Consider the following 19673-nt stretch of genomic DNA (forward strand, 5'->3'; position numbering starts at 1 on the left):
TCTTGGGATCATGCGAGGAAATTCTTCTGCTTCACATGCTTTCAGATTTTTTTTTCACATTTCCAGTCACACCAAGGATTGAGAATAAATTCACCAAAAAACAAATTGCTTTAGAGCAGGCTTGAGCTAGCTTTAGGCTTTATAATGAAATATGATATTAGCTGTATAGGCATCTCTGGCACTGCCAACTATTATCAGTCCTCCAAAATTCCTCCCACTCTTGTCTGTCTCTCCCTCTCCCTCCTCATTCACACTCGCTCTCTTTCAGCCCTCACCAAACTACTCTTCCCAGAGTTCCAGAGGTGTAAAGTGAGAGCCAGCTACGGGTGCCCGGATGGGTTTGACAGTCAGGCACGTTGGAGAGGCACAGTGGAGACTGGGGCGCACGAGAGACAGAGAGCTGGAATTGCAGAGGCAGAGACGCACGGGCGCACGGTCGATTTTCGCCTCCCGCATACTGGGGAGTCCCGTGCCTGTCACCAAAAACGGAGCACAGGGCTCGAGCGCAGCTATGTCAGCACCTTAATTTGGGACAAGACTGTGAAACAACCTCCCTGCGCCCCGTTTTTATATCATTTTCCCTCCTTTCGTGCTTTTGCTCTCCCATCTCTGTGGGTGCAGATATTGATGTGAGCCAGAGGAGCGGTTTTTCCGTTGAGCCGCACGAGACGGCGGCGCGCGACGGCAAGAGGAGACAGCGTTGATATTGATGTGGGAGGACTGTCTCCCTCCGACGAGGGGAGCCCAGATGAAGGGGAAACGCTGCGCTCGGACGGCTGCAGCCGCCGAGGCAACAGCTCCGTGACCCGGGCGAAGAGAGGAGCGAAGCCCCGCCGCCGACGCGATCCCACAGCACCGCCAGCCAGCGTTGACACCGCAGCAGCTCCAGCGACACAGCCAGCGCGAGCCCCCAGACTCCCGCTCTCTCCCCTGGTGAGTGCGCGTGCAGCGTCTTGTGTACACAACATCAAAAAAATAAATAATAAAAAAAAAAATGTGCTTACTGTCCGGTCAGCCAGCTGTGCTGCGCACCTCTGGCTACGTTTTGAGTTGTTCACATTAACCTCTTCGGCGCCGCTGACGTACGGAGCTCTGCATTTGTTCTGCTCGTGCTGCTTGCTGGGTCATCTGGGTTTTAGTGAGGGTATGCAGCGCCTGTGGTGAGATCTTAAATTATGATGTTCAGTCACACACACACACACACACACACACACACACACACGTAATGTGGTTGAATGTGCGCGCAGTGAACCCTGTGTACCCCCACCTGTTTTTGAGTATTTACAGTCTTCTCACCTATTAGCCTCATTATCACTGAATTTATATACAGTGTAGGCAGTGCAACAGTATACAGTACCTTCCCAGGTGCTGTCACACTGCTGTCACAAACACACACACACACACACACACACACACACACACACACTCATATCTTGTTTATTTGCTGTCTCCATGGACTGTGGTTAACTTTTCTAACGCAGATTTTACACACCAGAGGTTTGACTGTGAGCCCAGCTCCTCATGATGGACACATGTTTGCTTCACATATAAACAGGAGAGTCCCGGCGAGCATCTGTCCAGACTCCGGGGTTTCCATCCCAGCAGTCCCCTGAGCTGTCAGGGTAGTTAGGCAGCAGCAGCAGCAGCACATCCTGCAGTGGCTACAGACACGGCGTGCTCATGGTGGTGATTATCAGCTGTTGTCTGTGGCTTAGAGGGGAGGAAAAGAGGTGGAGGAGGAGGAGGAGAGGGTGGGAGGAGGGGGGTACAAAGGAAGAAAGAGTGCATGAGAGACTGGAGGAGAGGAGATGGAGAGAGGATGAGAGGGGGAGAGAAGTCAATGTCGACGTCTGGGCAGTGACAGTTCGTTATTTAAGGGCCCCTCAGAGACGTGCACAGGCTGCCCTAGTGCAGGTGCCGTTAGTATGCAGAGTGATGCTCTGTCTGTCCGTCTGTCTGTCTCACACAGTCTCACTCTCTCACTCGCTGCTTGAAGAGTGAGTTCTCTTATTGGCGGGTCCACTTGGACACAATGAATAATTTCAGCCCTGTGAAAGCCGGAATGAAAAGGAAGCAGCCTTAGCTCGGCACGCAGCCGCTGTCTGTCAGACTTGTCTTGAGTGCATGGCCCTGTGTGTGTGTGTGTGTGACACAAACAGAGAGAATGTGAACATATAACAGCTTAGGCCTATTGTGCTTCCTACCTGTGTGAGCGGGGCTAGTTGTCATAGCAACGGCCTTGTAGCTCCGTTGATGTTCCTCCTGTCCTCATTGGCAGGGTCAGCGCACCTAACACACCACATCTCGTCTCAAAGCTCTCCGTGTGTGTGTGTGTGTGTGTGTGTGTGTGTTCATGCACATGTGTTCTTCCAAGTGTGTGTGTGTGTGTGCTTGCAGTGGAAGTACCTTTTGTTTGCGCGGTGCTGCAGTTAGTAGGTGTGTGGGTTGATGGCACAGAGGAGCCAGTGTGTGTGTGTGTGTGTGTGTGTGTGTGTGTGTGCGTGTGTGTGTTACAGTGTCACAAAGATACACCCTGCTGATATGACAGCCGACAGCTCAACCAATCACCTGTTTCCTCTCCCTGCCTATCAGCATGTGAGGTTGCCGTAGTCAGACGTCCTCTGGATGTGGAGGTCGTCATGCAGATGGAGAAGACAGAATGGACACACACATTCATGTACCTGCACGCACACGCAGAGAAACATTAAACATTGATGGGCACAATATGTTTATCAACTTCCTCTTGATTCCCTGGTGTTTTGGGAAGTTTTGAGTCACGTTCGGTGTGCTGCAACCTGTTGAATGGTTGTGAAGAATGGTGGTTTATGGAGGCATCAGGTCTAAACACAAAGTAGGTTAGATTGGGAGACAAAATCAGTTATTGGAGCTCTTTCTACACAAACATCAGAGAGGATACCCTACCAGAGACCGAGTCTGATTTTCCGAAAGACAATCGCAGGCTACAAAGAGTCTCATTTCATGTGTTTGGCTTCTAGCTGTGCGCACGATTTGACAAATGCAACAAAGAGCCTTTTTTTGTGTGTGTGCTGTTACGGATGTTTTGTGAAAGTAAGCTGAAGATCATCCTGGCACTCCCCTTTGAACTCTTCACAACAGATATATTACTGCCATTCAGGAACAGATTATTTACACCAGCGTTGTGAATGAGTCAGGCCATTATTACTCAGCACTTGAAATGCCTCCCAAAATACATGAGAAATTAAATTTAGGGCACGGATTCACATTTATTAAACAATTCACATCTACGCACAGGGCTTAGAGATAAATCATCTGAGGGCTTTGAACTCAACATACAGATGCAAATCACATAAATGTTTCTTCATTTGTCAAGTTGTTCTACTGTACTGGTGTATAAAGAACTCTAACTCTAAATGAGACCGCTTATTTTAAAGGGGTGCTATGTAGTTTTGGAAGAAATTTAAACTCAGAATTGGAATATTTACAATATTAATGAGGTAATGATACAAACTCAAAAATATCTATTTTTCCATAACTGAATAAACAAGCTGTTCTCAGAGGAAAATAATGTCCTCAGAACACTGTTCAAAGCTAGAAAGCTGGCAGGGTCCGCCACATATAAACAAAGTCAAACAGTATGAAATTGTGTTGTTCTTTAAGGTCAGTTTGTTGATTCAGTTTATTCAGTCATGAAAGTGAAGAGGGTTTATTTATTTAGGCATACAAATCAGTCGATTAAGATCTTTCTCTTCTTATTAAAATGTCTTACCCAAAACTACATAGTGCACCTTTAATATTGAGTATTAAAACATTTTCCGAATATTTTACAATTTCTACACAATTTTTTCCACCACGCATCAAGCTACCGGCCAAAAATAATTACTCATTACTTTGTCCTTGGAGTGATGGGTCCCCGTCTTTTACGACTCCTATTAATCCAATCGTCACCTGAAGTGAAATAGCTTTCGCCACAGGCAGGTAAACGTGGTACAACTCCCACACACACACACTGGCAAACACACACACACACACACATGCACCCACACACACAGCAACCATTTAGCATTAGTGTAAGCAGTGTTTGTATGCTCCATTCTGTCACCTCCCACACGATACATTCATAAAACGGCTCCTCCGCGCCAAAGGCACTGACTCAATAGAAGACATCTCCCCTTCTCTTTTCTCTCGCCTCCTTCCCTCTTTTAACCCCTCTACCCCCCCTCATGTATCCGTCCTTCTTATTCTACCACTTATCTCCCCCTCCTCGCCTCCCTCCTTTCCTTTATGTCCTTCCTCACCTACCTCCTCATTCTCTCCCTCACGCCATCCCTCCCTCCCCCCCACAGGGCTGGTTGCAGCCGGTTTGAGTCTGACAGTACGAGAGGAAGCTTCGACCTCTCACCTCCGGAGGATAGAGGGAGGGAGGCAGGAGGAGAGGGATGATGGAGGGCAGCGGGTTGGAGGGGAGGGGAGGGGAGGTGGCTGAAACTGCAAGAGGCGAGGGAGAGGTCAAAGAACAGGAGGGATTTGAGAGGTAAGAGAGGGAGAGGGGGAAGGGACAGAGCGAGAGTAGGGAGAGAGAGGACGGAGGGGTCAGCAAGGAAGAGGAGTGATAAATGAAGGGGAGAGCGGCAAGACGGATGGATGAGGAGGGAGAGATGGAGCGCATGAGAGGATGAGAAGGAGACAGAGTGTGAAGCTGCTGTGTACCTCCCTAACAAGCTGGACAGAATCAGCTCAATTATTAAAGAGGAGCGAGAGATGGGGAAAACACGCAGACGTACACACACGCACAAAAGCATCTCTCGGTGTCTGGCACACACAACACATACTCGCCGTCTCACACACACACACAAACACCTATCTGCAGATCAACATACTTGTACATGTACGGTGTGTCTGATTTTTATGTTTCTTATCCTCGTGCGTCAGCGTGCTTGAGTTATCTTTGTTTTTAGAGATGTGCGAGTGTGCGTATACATGTGTCTGGGTATGTGTGTTAAAAACAGTGAGTCAGAGGATAAGCAGAGACTTGTTAGTGATTCTCCTCAACACACACCACCCCCCCCACCCCCCCCACCACTACCCAATTTGGCTTCAGCAACGTCTCAGCGTTCCACCGGCGTGGCTTCAATGTCGTCTCATCAATACGAGCAGATAATCAGAGCACTAAGGGGTCTGTCTATAAATCCACACCGTGAATGTAGTTCTCCCCCCTCTTCCCTTCCTTCCTCCTCTTCTTCCTCCTCTTCCTCTCTTGCCCGTTCCACCCTTGTTTCTAGCTCTCTTTCTTCTTCCCCTCTTCCCTCCTTCTCTGAGGAAGCGTATGCCCCCGAGGGACGAAGAGATTCGCTACCTTCCAGGAGAGAAAGAGAATGTGTGTGCCTCCCTCTCTCTCTCTCTCTGCGTGTGAATGTGTGTCCTCCACATGTGTGTGCGTGCCAGGATGATAGTGTGTGTGTGCGTGAGAGTGAGAACACACACTTCCTGAGACAAGAAGGGAGAGAGAGAGAGAGAGAGAGAGAGAGAGGCAGGGATGAGCAAGTGAAGAGAAAGTGAAATCAGGAGGATGTGGAGGGGGAGGAGAGAGAAAGAGATAAGAGAGAAAGACAGAGAGTAGTCGGGGAGAAGGGGGAAGATGGATGAATGCACTGCGCACTGAGAGAGAGAGTGTGTGTGTGTGTGTCTGTGTGAAAGAGAGAGAGAGAGATGGGAGAGAGAAGCAGGTAGACAGAGAGGGACGGAAGGGTTTCTTATCCTCTCAGCAGAAGTCATAATTTCTTAGAGCGTGCACAGATGTGTGTGTGAGTGTGTGTTTGTGTGTGTGCCTGACAGTGTTTGTGTCTGAGAGTGTTACCTCGCTCAGGCTTGAGGCCAAGACTCTGAGAGGTACAGTGGTGTAGCGTCGGTGTGTGTGTAGTGCGAGCGGCATGTGTGTGGCTGTGCATGTTTCTTGAGCGGCGTGTACGTCGAGGCAGTGCCTGACGAGCTGTCAGTACCTACAGTTGGAATGTTCACAAGGCGGCCATTGTTGTTCAAACAGCCAGCAGCCTTCTCCTTGGCAACGGGCGCTGCAGCAGCGTCTCCCACAGCAACTGTGGAACAGGAGTATGGAGGGAGGAGGAGGAGTCAGGAAGTCAGGGCCGCAGCACTGAGGCCCCTCTCCAAAACACTGGCCTCAAGGTCTTAGTGTGTGTCGGGGTCCAAGTATCTGGTTTGTGTGTGAAGTAGATACCTGACCGTGTTTATACGTGTTGGGGTATGTGTTTTTAAAGTGCGTTTCCAGCCTGACTACATGGAGCGTGCGTCAGCGTGCATTTTATCCCTATTCGTGTGTACGTGTCAGCTCAGTGTGTGTGTGTGTATGTGTGCACCTGCATGAACTCTAAGTGTGAGCGTTTCTGTGTTTGCACCTAGAAGTGGTTGGTTTCATCTTCCTGTATTTGCATGTGTGTCCGTGTTTGTGCGTAATCCTGTATGTGCGCACATGTGCAACACACTCCTAGCTGTTCCCAGCTGGCGCGGTTTGGTCACATGACCTGACTGAGGGGCGGCCATCAGCAGCGCCAGGAAACTGCCTGCAGGAGCGAGAGAGATAGAGGAAGAGGAGAGAGAGTGTCAGGCTGAGTTGAAGATGAGGGAGGGGTGTTGGGGAGTGGGAGCGTGTGTTGTGGGAGAGAAACTGGGGGCGGGATGTGTGGGGAGGGGGGGGGGGTGCTAGAGAGATGAGAGAGGGAACAGTGAGGAAGAGAAATGAGGAGGGGGGGATGGAGGAGGAAGAGGAAGGGGTAATACAGTCCTCCTCGTCTTAAAATAACTACAGCATGTAGGTTCCTGCAGGAACAACAGGAGAGAGACAGTCAGACAGTGAGACAGTCAGATGGGGGTGGGGGGTCCTGGTTTTGTGTTGTCTAATGTTTGGAGCTACTTCTCCTGTCCCCTGTGTGCATCCTTGGCTGAGCCGCCACTGTATCTGGTCTGTGTGAAGTCTGTTTACGTTAGATGTGTGTCTGTCTGTGTGAGCGTCTGTCTGCCTTTTTGTTTGTCTGCACATATGGTTTATGTGTTGCTCTCTGTTCATTTATGTGCTTTGTGTTTTGTTGTGTGTGTGCGTGCGTGCGTGTGCTGGCTCTTGGCAGGAGATACAGCACGCACACTGATGATGGAGATCATTAGGAATTTCCTGCAGCTGGGGAGGTGGTGGGCTTCTTTTTTTGGCGGGAGGGGTGGGATGTGAGTGGGTGAGAAGGAGAGGAGAGGTCAGAGTGGAGGAGAGTGTGAGTGGGTGGGGGGGGGTCTGTGTGTAAGTGTGTTTGTTGAGCTGTATCTGTTTGACTGACATGTGTGTGCATTGAGCTGCAGCCCACCACAGCCCAAAGTTCAGCTCAGTTTTTGAGGGTTGTTGTTGGTAAATTGTGTGCAAGCATGATGTGTGTGTGTGACAGCCCTCACCCCCCTTTGGCACACTTACACACCTCACCTCTCAAAACAACCACAGGTCGCTTGATTGTAAGTTTGGATGTGCTTAAATTTTTAGCTGTTCGGCGTTAGTGCCTGTTGGGCTACAATGCACCGCAGTTGAGGCGAGACCTTACACCTTGAAGCTTTGCACAGTTTGTCTGACTATCGAGTAAATATTGCAAACTTTTTTCCCACAGTGGGAGGAAAAAATAAAGCCTTTAAATCCAACATGTCCATCTATCAGTTTGAGATGATCTCCAGGTTCTGTTGTGCTCATGAAAAATTACTCGTGCTCTGTGATGCTGCTGTAGTTGAATAAAGTTTATTTTATCCTCGAGCGTATATGAAATCCCATCAATATGCACTAGAAATACATTAGGCTTATAAGTATTTGATTTGATTACTGCGCACAGTAAGTTAACAGTTCATCATAGGCCAGTTTAAAGTGTTTTGATGTCATGGAATGTGTTATGTTTCATTGACAAAGTCAGAGAGACGTTTATCTAGAATACAACACGACACGACACTTGGAAACAATTAGTCATCAAGTTGTCTAACAGTTTTGTTTACTGTCTTTTGCATTATTTATCATTTTTGTCTCTTGATTGATGATGTTTTGTCATGTGCTGTATGAGGGTTGGAGGCTGCTGTAGCTGCAGGTGGAGGTTGCATCAGGGTTGAGGTGGTGTGGAGGAACAAGCGGCTGATGGTAGCTGAGTTTATGCACGGTGTCACTCAGTCTCTGTGGACCCCCCTCCCCACTCCTCTTCCTCTCCTGGCCTCACATACACTTTCTCCCTCTCTCTCCCTCTGCCCCTCTCTCTGTTTTATCCCCCCCCCCCCTTCTTATCTGTCTAAACCTCTCTGTGGAGCTCCCCCCCTCCTCCCCTCACCACCTCTCTCTCACTACCTCTCTCTCTTTCTCCATGCCCCCCCCCCCTCCCTTACACCCCCCCATGCTGTTTCAGTGCTGCTGCCTGTCTCTTAGCAACAACTGCACACCCGTTAGAGCTCAGTGAGTGCTTTTACAAACACACCCAGGAAGACACACTCATACACGCGCACACTCGCAGACACACACACACACGCGCGGGCGAGCGCAAACACATCCACACTCTCACGCAGGGTCTAGTTCCTCATTGAGGGTTGCTGCTGGCAGGCCTGTGAGTCTGCAAGCCTTTGTGGCAGTGAGATAGATGGGAAGAGAATAGATATGCTGTACAGCTTCCATGTACAGAATGATTGTTCCTCTCAGACTATGCACAACAGGGCAACTGCCCAAACTGGAAAATGACAGGCTCTCGTCTCTAATTTCACACTGGCATTTGTGCGCACACGCAAACACACTCTGTGGCGTGTTGTTGCCTTTCCCGTAAGCACACAGTAGCACCAAAAACTTTTTATGTGCAGATGAAAAATATGCGAGATGAAAAATCTTCAAAGAATATCGCTCATGAGAGAGCTGCTCTTTGTGAAACAGATTCAACAGATCGTCATGTGAGAGCTGTGCACACCATCGGCTGTTTTCACAGAGACAATACAACGCCACCGTGTGTTCCAAAGCCCCAGAGCCATTCACGCTAAAATGCACCAAAACGCATTTGCTACGTATGACGGTGAATATATTGGAATGGCGGCTGATGGATGTGCAGGAGTGTTTGCTTAAACAATGAATCATAGTGGGAGTGTTTGATTGGCTGGCATCTAAGCCCTGTCAGAAATGCCCCCCGCCGAGCACAGTAGAGGGATATTTGCATGTGTGTCTTTGTTTTGTGTATGATCGTGCATGACTGTGTGTGTGTGTGTGTGTGCGCGACATGTATGTCTGTATGTGCAAATTGATGTGTGAGTGTGTGGGAGGATGAAGCTGTGGGGGCATATTTGAATGTGTCTTTGTATGTCGGTATGTGTGTGTGTGTGTGTGTGTGTGAGTGACAGTATGTGCATGTATGTGTAAGCACACGTGCAGCAATGTTTAATTAAAGCATGTGTTCCTTTCCGTCTCTCACACGCCGGTCAGATGGAGTCTTAATTAATGAATTCTGTTAATTAGAGGAGAGAGAAAGTGAGAACGAGAATGGGAGAGAAAAGAGGGAAGGAGAAGGGGGGAGAGAGAGAGAGAGAGAGAGAGAGGGAGAGGGAAGCAGGAAGACAGGCCAGGCATGAGAAGAAGTGGGTGAGGGGGTTAAAGAAAGTATGTGTTGTGTGTGTGTTCATCTCCATGTGTGTCTGTCCCAGTTGTGTCATTCCTCAGAGCAGCACTGAGGTTGGTCTGCTCCATGTGTGCAGCCCAAAACTCTGTTACAGCAAAACTCTCACACTCCTCCTCACGCCTCCTTCAACTTTTTCTCCCTCTCTCTTAAATCTGTCTGCCTCTGTCTCTCTCTCCACTTACCATCCTTTCCCCTCCCAAATCTTTCACCTCCCTGTACTTTTTCTGTCTCTCGCACTCTCTCATTCTTTCTCATCCGTTCGTGCACTCATTCTAGTGTCTTTCACTCCCTCCCCTCTCTGTCCTTCTCCCTCCCTCCTAATCGGAGCCATATGTTGGCGAGAGAGGCAAGGAGATCTTAGAGGATGGACAGTGTTGTATGTAGAGAGTGTGGTACAGTGTTGGAGCCAGCCGTACATATATACCCATGCTTGTGTCTCACTTGTGAATCTACCTTTGTAAGTTTTGTGTCTGTTATGTCTGTCTGTACTTCCATTTCTTCTCTGCTCAAGGTTTCTATAATCCCTCCATCGTTCCTGTCTTTCTGTCACCTTCATCTCTCCATCCTCTTAACACCTCTCTATTCATCACCTCTCTGCTTCCCCCTGGTGGCTGTGATTATTCACACATTCTCATTCTTGTTGCACCCTCCAAGTCTAGTGCTTTGTAATGCATTTGAATAGTTTTGTGGCATGCAGTGTGAATGTGTGTATGTGTGTGTGTGTGTGTGTGTGTGCTTTTCCCCACTATTAATTGTTTATTATAATTCATGGATTTTTTACAACATACACATCTAGTCACCTAAATACAGTGAGATTGAAAAATGTGAAAGTCTGGTCATTATCATGTCGTGATCTCTAGTGTCTGTTACTTAACATGTTAAAAAAGAAAACCAGTAGACTAGATAAACATGGCCCTGGCTTACATGCGTACCTACAATCTGCTGCTGCACAACGAAACGAAATACCAACTACAATTAGAGTTAAAAATTTCATATTGCAAGTCATCTCCCAAAATAATTGCGTCTGTTGTGAGACTGTGCAGCCCTCACCAAAATACTGATTCTAGTCTGGTCTGATTCGTGCTGTGACATCATGTACTAATCTCTTATTCTCTTTTTCTTTCTGCTCCACCCTCCTCCACACTCCTTTCTTTTTTCCCCCACCTTCTTCAACTCCCTGTCCCTTCCTCTGTCTGTCTGTCTATCCTTTCTGTCTATCTTTCTCACTCTTTCTCTCACTCTAGCAACCATGGGCAAAAGACAGGAGCAGAGGGGAGAGAGAGAACTATGTGAGCTCTCCACTGCAGTATTGATGACCCAATGATCCCCTGCAGAACAGAGCCAGTCAGGCAGACAGAGTGAGGCTCAACTCAGAATCAAAATCAGAATCAGCACCACAACCATTCGGTAAAAGCGACCAATTGAGCAGGAAATGAATGGTAAATGTAATCTAATGTTGTAATGCTGCTGTGTGGGTGGCACAGTTAATAGAGTGGAGTGCATTTCGGATTAGGTTTATGGCCCATTGCCAAAAACGTTGACGATTCTATCACACAATTTTATCTGTGCTGCAAATGTTTGATTTTTATGTACAGTGTTTGGTGCCTTACAATGACCAATATGTTCAGAAGCACTGTGTGGATTAAATGTCTTAAATGCAACAAGGAGATGTTAATCTATTTGTGGACTTCCTATCCAGTTGATAATATTATTTTCATTTCTGTCCTTTAGGTCCTTGAATCTTTTTACCAGCCTTTAGAGGAAGACAAAGAAGAAAAAGTCAATTTCATACAGCAGAAAACATCACCGTCTTTTTGCCTCAGTACCAGCAAGACCATCCACTGAATGAGTGGCTTTTCAGATCACCTGCATTCAAGCCAAACTGGGGCTCCAGTGGGCTGTGGTGGGACTCAGGCAGAGGGAAAAGCGCTTTTGGGAGGGCTGGAGGGGCTGGCAGGGCCTGAGCTCTGGACCAGGGAGCTCGGGCTCCAGGAGGGGTCCCAGGATCCCTCTAATGATGGACTGGTACCGGTGACCTCCGACCACTTTCCCTCCTCCTCTCCTTCCACCCTGGCCAACGGCATCCATCTACAGAGAAGGGCTGGGAACAGTACCTGCCGGCGGAGGCAGACGGAGACTCATACTACCACTGAGACGCATACATTTCCAGAGACACTTAGAAACATGCAAACGCACATAGACCCAGATGTGCATGCACAGGCTGTTTCACACTCACACATGGACAATTGTGGACGCATGGATATCAACACACATACAGGTTCTGTAGCACCAGAGGGCTCCAGAACTCTCACACCAGAGGCCATACACACAACCTCACCTCAACCCCTGTCTTTGGCACTTGGAAATCATCCTGCCTCCTCCAATCAGCTGGCAGCTCCAGTCATCACTGCAGAGACAGACATACCCTCAACCTTTTGTCCAGTCCCTATTGGTCCAAACCCAAACACAGGCTCCTCTTCTCTTCCTGTGGAAGCAGAGAAGAAGTATGCACTCCGCAGCTCTGGACGTCCCCGATTTCCCTGTCACCTGCGCAAATCCTCCCGTCTCCGCCGAAGTATGGAGGATGGAGAGAAGAAAGCAGTGAAGGAGAGGGCAGAAGATGATGAGGGTGAAGTCTTGGAGGAGAAAATCTGGAGGGTTAAAGAGGAGGAGGTGGCTGTTGGTGAGAAAGAAGAACATCCATCTGTGAAGGTTGTTCTCCCCACACCTCCCTGCCCTACAGACATGGCTGTTGCTCTAACTGTACCCAAACCTGTTCCTAAAGCTATACCTAAACCTGGACCCAGAATTGGGCACAGACCTGGACCTAAATCCAGGTCTAGGCCCCAACCGAAGCCTGTCCATAAAGCAGCTCCTAAAAGTGTCATGAAAAAGCGTCAAGCAGCTCAACGTGCTGCCTCTCAACTCTCTTTTACAAACACATCCACCATCCCTGCACCTCTGCTAACTTTGAAGGATGAACCTGTTGCAGAGTTGGTGACAGCTCCTAATGGTCGGAGACGCGGGCGTTTTGTAGGCGTAAGTTAAATTATAGTTACATATTGTCATAACTCCTTGACATAACACCAATTTTATATCATGTATGAAACTGATGTTTATTTGTATATGTTTTGTGTTGGTCTCTACTGTACAGGTGAGGAAGATTGTTGTCAAGGTGGCTCGAATTCCCGTCAGCCTTAGCCGCCGACAGAAGAGCTACAAGATTTCCAATTTGGAGACAACTACAACAGAGAAAGGCCAGGATGGTGCTCTGGATGGCTCAGATGCAGTTCGAGAGCCCACCGCACTTCTCCGCATGAAGAACAATGGGAAGAGTGTTATGGTGATGTTCCCTCCTGGAGAACTGCCTGTTATTCTCAAACGCAGGCGGGGACGACCACCTAAACAGGCTTTGCCAGGAATACCGGGAGAGCCTCAGAATGTCGGGAATGCTGGTGGTAATGGAGATCAGCCCAAGAAGCCCCAGAGGCGACGTCGGACTAAACTTCCTTCCCCTTATCCATCTTATGTTAATGACACTAACGATGTGAAAACAGAGTATGGGGATGTGCTGTCCAAACTGGCCTTTTTAAACCGCCAGCCCCCTGCTACTGGGCGCTGCTCTCCCCCTCGGTGCTGGACACCTAGTGAGCCAGAAAGCTTTCATACCCCCTTGGAAAACCCTGGAATATCCACCCTGCTCCACCGGCTCACTGGGTATAGACGCCCCCGGGGTGGCAGAGGAGGGGGCACTGGCAGAGGTGGAGGAGCAGCAGGGGGTATCGGGGGCAATTTGCGCAATAAGAGCACCTTTAGTGACTTCTTTGAATCTATTGGCAAGAAGCGGAAACCAAGCGTCCTTTCTGAGCATGGATTACCTAGGAAAAGGGGAAAGTGTGGAGGTGGGGTTGGCAGGGGAGGAGGTGTGGTAGGAACTGAAGCTGGGGGAGAGAAAACAGTCAAGAGGAGACGTGTAAGAAAAAATGGTGCATTAAAAGGGGAGGGGGTGTCCATGGGGCAGGACTGGCCCAATGGGGCAGGTGGCTGGGGTGATGAGGGGGGTATGGACAAGGAGAAAGGTTTGGGTGGATATCAACTCTGTGGATCTCCCAGGGGGGGCTTTTCCTCCTGTGAGGTTGGAAGGGGAGGTGCCTACAGCAGTCCAGGAGGAAGCAGAGGGGTGGGGGCGGCAGGGGATGACTCACAAGGCCTGTTTGCTGGATACTTCCGGTCACTCCTCGACTCAGATGATTCGTCAGACCTGTTAGACATCTCCTCGCAGTCAGACCCTCGCAAAGCTTCATCTACCCCTGGTTATGAGCCATCCAGTCCAGCTACTGGTCACAGCTGGTCCCCTGCATTTCCCAAGTGGAGCACCAAGGGTGCAAATTCTGGGGCAGAGGGTTCAGCCCAGACACACTCCTCAGGCAGGCCGCCATACAGCTATTGCAGCCTTGCCCAAACATCGCCCACCACTTCAACCTATCCCAAATCCACTCCTCCATCTCTCTCACACTCTCCCAGCTCCCCTCATCCGGCCTCTTATGGGCACTACTCCTCCGGCTATTCCTCCTCTTCTCCTGCAGGGCCACAGAGATCTTCAGACTGCAGCTTTGCATATGGACCTGGCAAGGCCATGGCTGGTGGTCAAATTAGTTATTCTAGCTACCAGGCAGCAGTCAAGCGAGGCTTTAGTGGATATCCTGCAGCTGGTCATTCCTCCATGGTGAGGGGGGAGTCGACAGGACCCACATCACCAGGAGGAGGGTACATGTCTGTGGCCAAAGGCAGCCCTTTCAGCTCCTCCTCCTCTCCAGAAGGTTACAAACAGTATAACTCCAATCAGTGGGGCTACAGGTAAATCACTTGTGGCAGCCTGTCACCACAAAAGAATACTCATTATAAAATTGAATTTATGAAATTTCTGAATTTTTTATACAAAAATCAGACTTTATATGATTTTTTTAATGAATAGGTGATCAAGTATTTTCTTCAACTAACAAGAGAAGTACAAATTAAATGTCTGACCGCAGCAGGATCAAACAGATGTGAATTACTTAAAATGTTTCATTCGTGCTCATCACTTTCACATTGATCATGTCTACCATGTGCTAATTAACAGTCATTACCTTACATTTTATGACTGGGGGCTAAAACGTGCACTGTTTTTATCCAGCTTAGAAATCCATGGTCAGAACCTGCATTTATAGTTTTCTCTCCAAATCCCATTTCAGTGGAACTGCAACCAAGAGAAGTGTTCATTAAAATATATGAAGTGCACACATGCTCTGTAGCTGTTTGTGTGTTTATATATTTATGTTTTGTTTTGTTTTTCAGACAAGGTTTTGGTGGCTGGTCAACCGACAGCTTTGGGCATCAGTATCACGGCTACAGTGAATATGGCTCCAATGAGTCCAAAGACATCTTGGATATCTCCAACTACACCCCCCAGAAGGCCAAGCGACAACCTTTTTCTGAGAGTCTATCAGAATCCTCCTCTGACTCTTCACATCTTGGCTCTGTAGCCACTGGCAGTGGACCTAGCTCCACAGGTGGCTCATACAAACATAATGAGGCTGCATCTGTCAGTGGAGAAGGGGGTCAATCAAGTCTGTCCAGCCTTGAGAAGTTGATGATGGATTGGCATGAGAGTGCTTCAGGGCCCTCATATAATTGGAGCCAAAATGTCCTCTTCCAGGGCGGCGGTACCAGCAAACCCGGCCGTGGTCGCAGGAAACGGACTGAACCACAATCAGAAAAAGAAGGGGGTTCTGCTTTACACTCTGATTCCCCATCCAGTCCCTCCCCAACACCTACTCCAGGACCTAAGCGAGGAGGGGTTGGAGGACGGGGCAGAGGGTCCAGAGGAGGCAGAGGGGGTTTGTCCCCATGTCAGAGAGAGCGCCCATCAGGGGCCAAAGGCAGGGGTAAGGCCGCCTCTGCATCTGGAGCAGGAGTAGCAGTGACTGCTGGAGGTCCAGATGGGTCTGGGCTGTTCCACGATGGGCTGGACTATTACAGTGGTGACAGTAGTAGTCTCTCTCCCTTGGCCACTCCCAATCCTGCACCACCTTCTAACTACCCCCAGGACCCCTGTGAGTACCCTTCCCCTTACTCTGCCCACCCATCCACACCTTCCTCTGAGGAGCGGTATCCAGCCTTGTTCCCTGGAGAGTCCTCCTCTTCCCTCTCACCAAGTGTCTCGTCTCCCCCTTACCCTCCCAAGCCCACCCCTCCTCCGCCTCAGTCCTACCACCCTGTCCCCTCCAGGACCTTCTCCCCCTCCTGCTCTCCCTCACCCCGGGTAACACCCCACTGTGGCACTGCACTGAGTCCCTCACACCGCCCCCCTCCTAAAGACCCACAATTCTCGCAGTATGACTCTCCCAGCTATTGCAGCTCCCCCTACTGGTATGGACAGACATCCCACAGCAGCAGCCCCAGCCCGCACTCGCACAGCGCACACACAAACACAGCCGTGCACACACACAGCAACCCGCACACAAGTCCTCATGGAAATACACAAAGTAATCCGCTCTCTAGCCAAAATGTGAACACAAATATGAACCCGACGCCCCACGACACGCACCATCACAATACACAGTCCCACGCAAACCTGAGCTCACACACCAACACCCATCCCAACTCACACCTTCAGAGCAACCCCCTCTCCCACTCAAACCCTCACACCAACAATCAGCCCCACCACAACACACACTCCAACCCCAGTCCCAGCCTCCACTCCCACTCAACACCTGTGCTTTATGAGGAGTGCAGCCCTCCCTCAACCATACCCCAGCACAAGCGAGATCTAACCCCTCATGCTTTGAGCACAGGCCTTCGCCAGGGTCCCCTGCCTCACTCCCCATACCCAAAACCTCCTCTGGACTCCTCGCCCCATCAAGAGGACACTAGCGGCTTCTCCTTGTCCCATCAATCCTACCAGGGCATGGGACACCGCTACCCCTCCCAGGCAGCACAGGCAGGTGGGGTGCTGTGCCAGCTCCTGGACCCAGCCAATGATGACAGCTTCAGCGTCACCAGCCTGTAACAGCAGGTGAGCTTAATTAAACTTCTTTCAAACAATAAGGCCAACTAAGGATGCCCACTGGAAATGTAATAGACATTTCCGGGTGGTTATGGAGGATGATTATGCTTTTGTTTATTAATTGATATTTAATTATACAGAAGGAAATACAGACATTAGAAATTAATTAATTAATCCATCTGTAGATTCACTAAATTACAAAGCTCTTAATTACTTTATATTTAATTGGATGATAAAGCACTATTAGTAGTAAATGAAAAGTGATCAAAACATTTACAGTGGAATTTTAGCATCAGTTTCACAAAAGAGCCATATATGATGGGTAAGAAAACACATAATTAAATGAGAATTTACAAATTGCTTCCCTAGGTACTGTCTAGGTTCATGTTTGCAAATTGTTGCTCATTTCGTGGAAATTATTAGTGGACTGGAATATGTTTATGGTAGCTTGTGTCTCAAAACATGTTCAAGCGGTCAAAGTCCATGTAGACTCTTTAGCTGAAGTACAAATGTACATTACTAAAAAATGGGTTACAACAGCAAAAATATCACAGTGCACACATACTGCCTTGCTTTTAGTACCAAATTAAATGATGGAAATATTGCACTACTTACAGTAAAGATGTTTACAAAGAACTGTTGAAAGTGTCAAGGTTTAGTTCATCCAATAAAAGGCAATAGAGTTGCCTTTTATTTTACCACTGTCAAAAATACCATAGTCTCTTATTACTCTCTTCATCTCTTTCTCTCTCCCTCTGTTTTTCTTTCAGGTGCATTCAATCCAAGCTTTTTCAGATTTGCAAACATTTTTTTCTTTATTTTTTTTGGTAAGGAGACTTTTTTTGTGAGAGACTGTGAAATGAAGGGTGAGAATTTAGCTGCCAGCTTTGGACAGTAGAGCTTTAATTCTCCAGCACTGACAATCAAGATCAACCGCAACTTAAACGCCCAAGCATGCACACGCACACACACACACACACACACACACACACACACACACACAGGCATGTGCAGATGAATTCACTACCTAAACATGAACACATAAAATCATACATGTGTACATGCACTCACACTCTATGCTGGAACGAGGGAATGGCTGAGAGGAGCTGACAGATGAATACCAGATGCTAACGGACAGACACAAACCTATTTCTCACCACTTTGAGTCCTGCTGTGACTTCTTATTCTGCTGCCCAGAATTCTGTATCTCATCAAATCTTTCTGGTCTTGTTCTGTACATCTGCAATATGGACATGCTAGGATCACACTGCTCTCTATCTTCTCTCTTTCTGTGTTGTTCCTCTGTTCTCTCTCAACCTCCCCTCCTCTCCCCCTCTGCTAAACCAGCAACTGTGGTCTGCATTTGACCTACACTAACACTGCATTTCTGTCTTGTGCCCTAACCTGAACCGCATCTGAGCCCAAATCTTTTATGAGCCTAGCAAATGTCCTGCTCTGTGCACTCCTTGTGTTGTGTACCATAAGACAAAAGTGGACTAAACCAGTTTCTGCTCTTGAAATACCAGCATCTGTACATACAACTCCAGCTCCAAGCCAAGGGCCCCCTCTTCACTCTGAAGGTCCGTCATCAACATGCCCTCCTCAGCGTTCTGCCATGGTTTCTCTGCTCTGGGGAGGGGGGAGAAGACTGCAGCATGGAGACCCAACATCCTGTGTTTTTGCTGTTTTAACTACAAGGGAAAGAGACATTGAAATCACACAACGGCCCCAAAGAGACTCTTGTTTTTTGTGTGCGAATGTGAGAAAGAGGAGGGTGTTTTCGCGTGACTGCAGTAATGCATGTATTTGTGTGTATGTGTGCATTTATGTGTGTTTGAGTGTGTGTGCGTGCCTGTGGGGTCAAACGGAGTGAAGGCCCCCTGACAGCAAAGTCTTGGCGGGGTCTCATTCTTTCTTTCACTCTCTCCCTTCTTTTTTCTGTGGTCTTGTGTTGTTTAGTGGTTTTTGTGATGAAAAAAAAATTGTATATCTGTCTGTTACATATCATGTATGTATCTGAGGTGCAAAATATTTAAATACACATTCTGTTCTTGCCATTGGTAATCTTGTCTATAGCATACTGCTTCTTTAAGGGATTAAGGGGAGGTGTGAGCGTGTGTGTGTGTGTGTGCGTGTGTGTGTTTTAGAGCCTCCGTGAGTATTGGGCTTTGCCCAGGCTGTCTGGGATTGTGTGCGAGAGAGTTCAGTCAAGGACACAATTCGACAGGGAGAGAAAGGGAGGGGAGGAGAGGAATGGATGTTGGGGAGGGGAGGATGTGTTGGAGGGGAAAGAAAGAAACCAGACTGAGGAAATCAGAAAAGGGTGTCGGAGAGGTTTTAAAGCCACTGAAACAAAATGCACAAAAATGCACGGTTTGAAAATTCCTCTTCCAAATAAGGAAATGCATTAAAGCACAGCATGGAGGCTGGTGGTACCAGACAGCTGACAGGAAGGGACCCCATGCTCATTTCATCTCCTCACAGGGAAACTTGCTATAATAGAGCAAATATTGTACATCTGCAGCTTGTGTATATGCGTATGCGTGCCAGACAGAGAGAGTGAGAGAGAAAGAAAGCAGATGGGGGGAGTTTACTAGCTGCATATTGTGTACAGTTTGTCAACAGGCTGACTAAATAGACTCAGACATGGCCGGAGGAAATGTGTTTGCTGTGACATTCCACTGTATGGTGGAAGGGGACACGCACTGTCAACAGCACTACATGACAGATGGAGAGGAAGAGGGTGCAGAGTGACAGCTCTCTTTCAGACTTCTTTTGTACTATATTTATGCAAAATAACATTTCAATTAAGGCTGCAGGCTATGTAAAAAAAAAAAAGAAAACATTGCGATTATTTTGACGGATATTGCAATATGATTTACGATTAGTAAGAATGATAACTTTTGCATCACAATTTTCCGTTTTCACTGAAAAACTATTAAAATCATGACAATGTGACAGTTGTTGGGATC

The 19673-nt window shown here is 48.1% G+C and overlaps 1 protein-coding gene across 1 annotated transcript; it reads left to right on the forward strand.

Annotated features, from left to right (window-relative positions):
• Window positions 1-279: 279 nt before the first annotated feature.
• On the forward strand, window positions 280-19664 carry ahdc1 (AT hook, DNA binding motif, containing 1). Its single transcript, XM_084379399.1, has 6 exons — window positions 280-933; window positions 10898-11092; window positions 11385-12692; window positions 12808-14510; window positions 14991-16710; window positions 17472-19664. The coding sequence occupies exons 3-5, from the start codon at window positions 11499-11501 to the stop codon at window positions 16702-16704; spliced, it is 4611 nt and encodes a 1536-aa protein (XP_084235525.1). The 5' UTR covers window positions 280-933; window positions 10898-11092; window positions 11385-11498; the 3' UTR covers window positions 16705-16710; window positions 17472-19664.
• The last annotated feature ends 9 nt before the right edge of the window (window positions 19665-19673 follow it).

The sequence above is a fragment of the Pagrus pagrus genome (genome assembly GCF_965226575.1).
Source record: "Pagrus pagrus genome assembly, chromosome: 17".
Taxonomy (NCBI): domain Eukaryota; kingdom Metazoa; phylum Chordata; class Actinopteri; order Spariformes; family Sparidae; genus Pagrus; species Pagrus pagrus.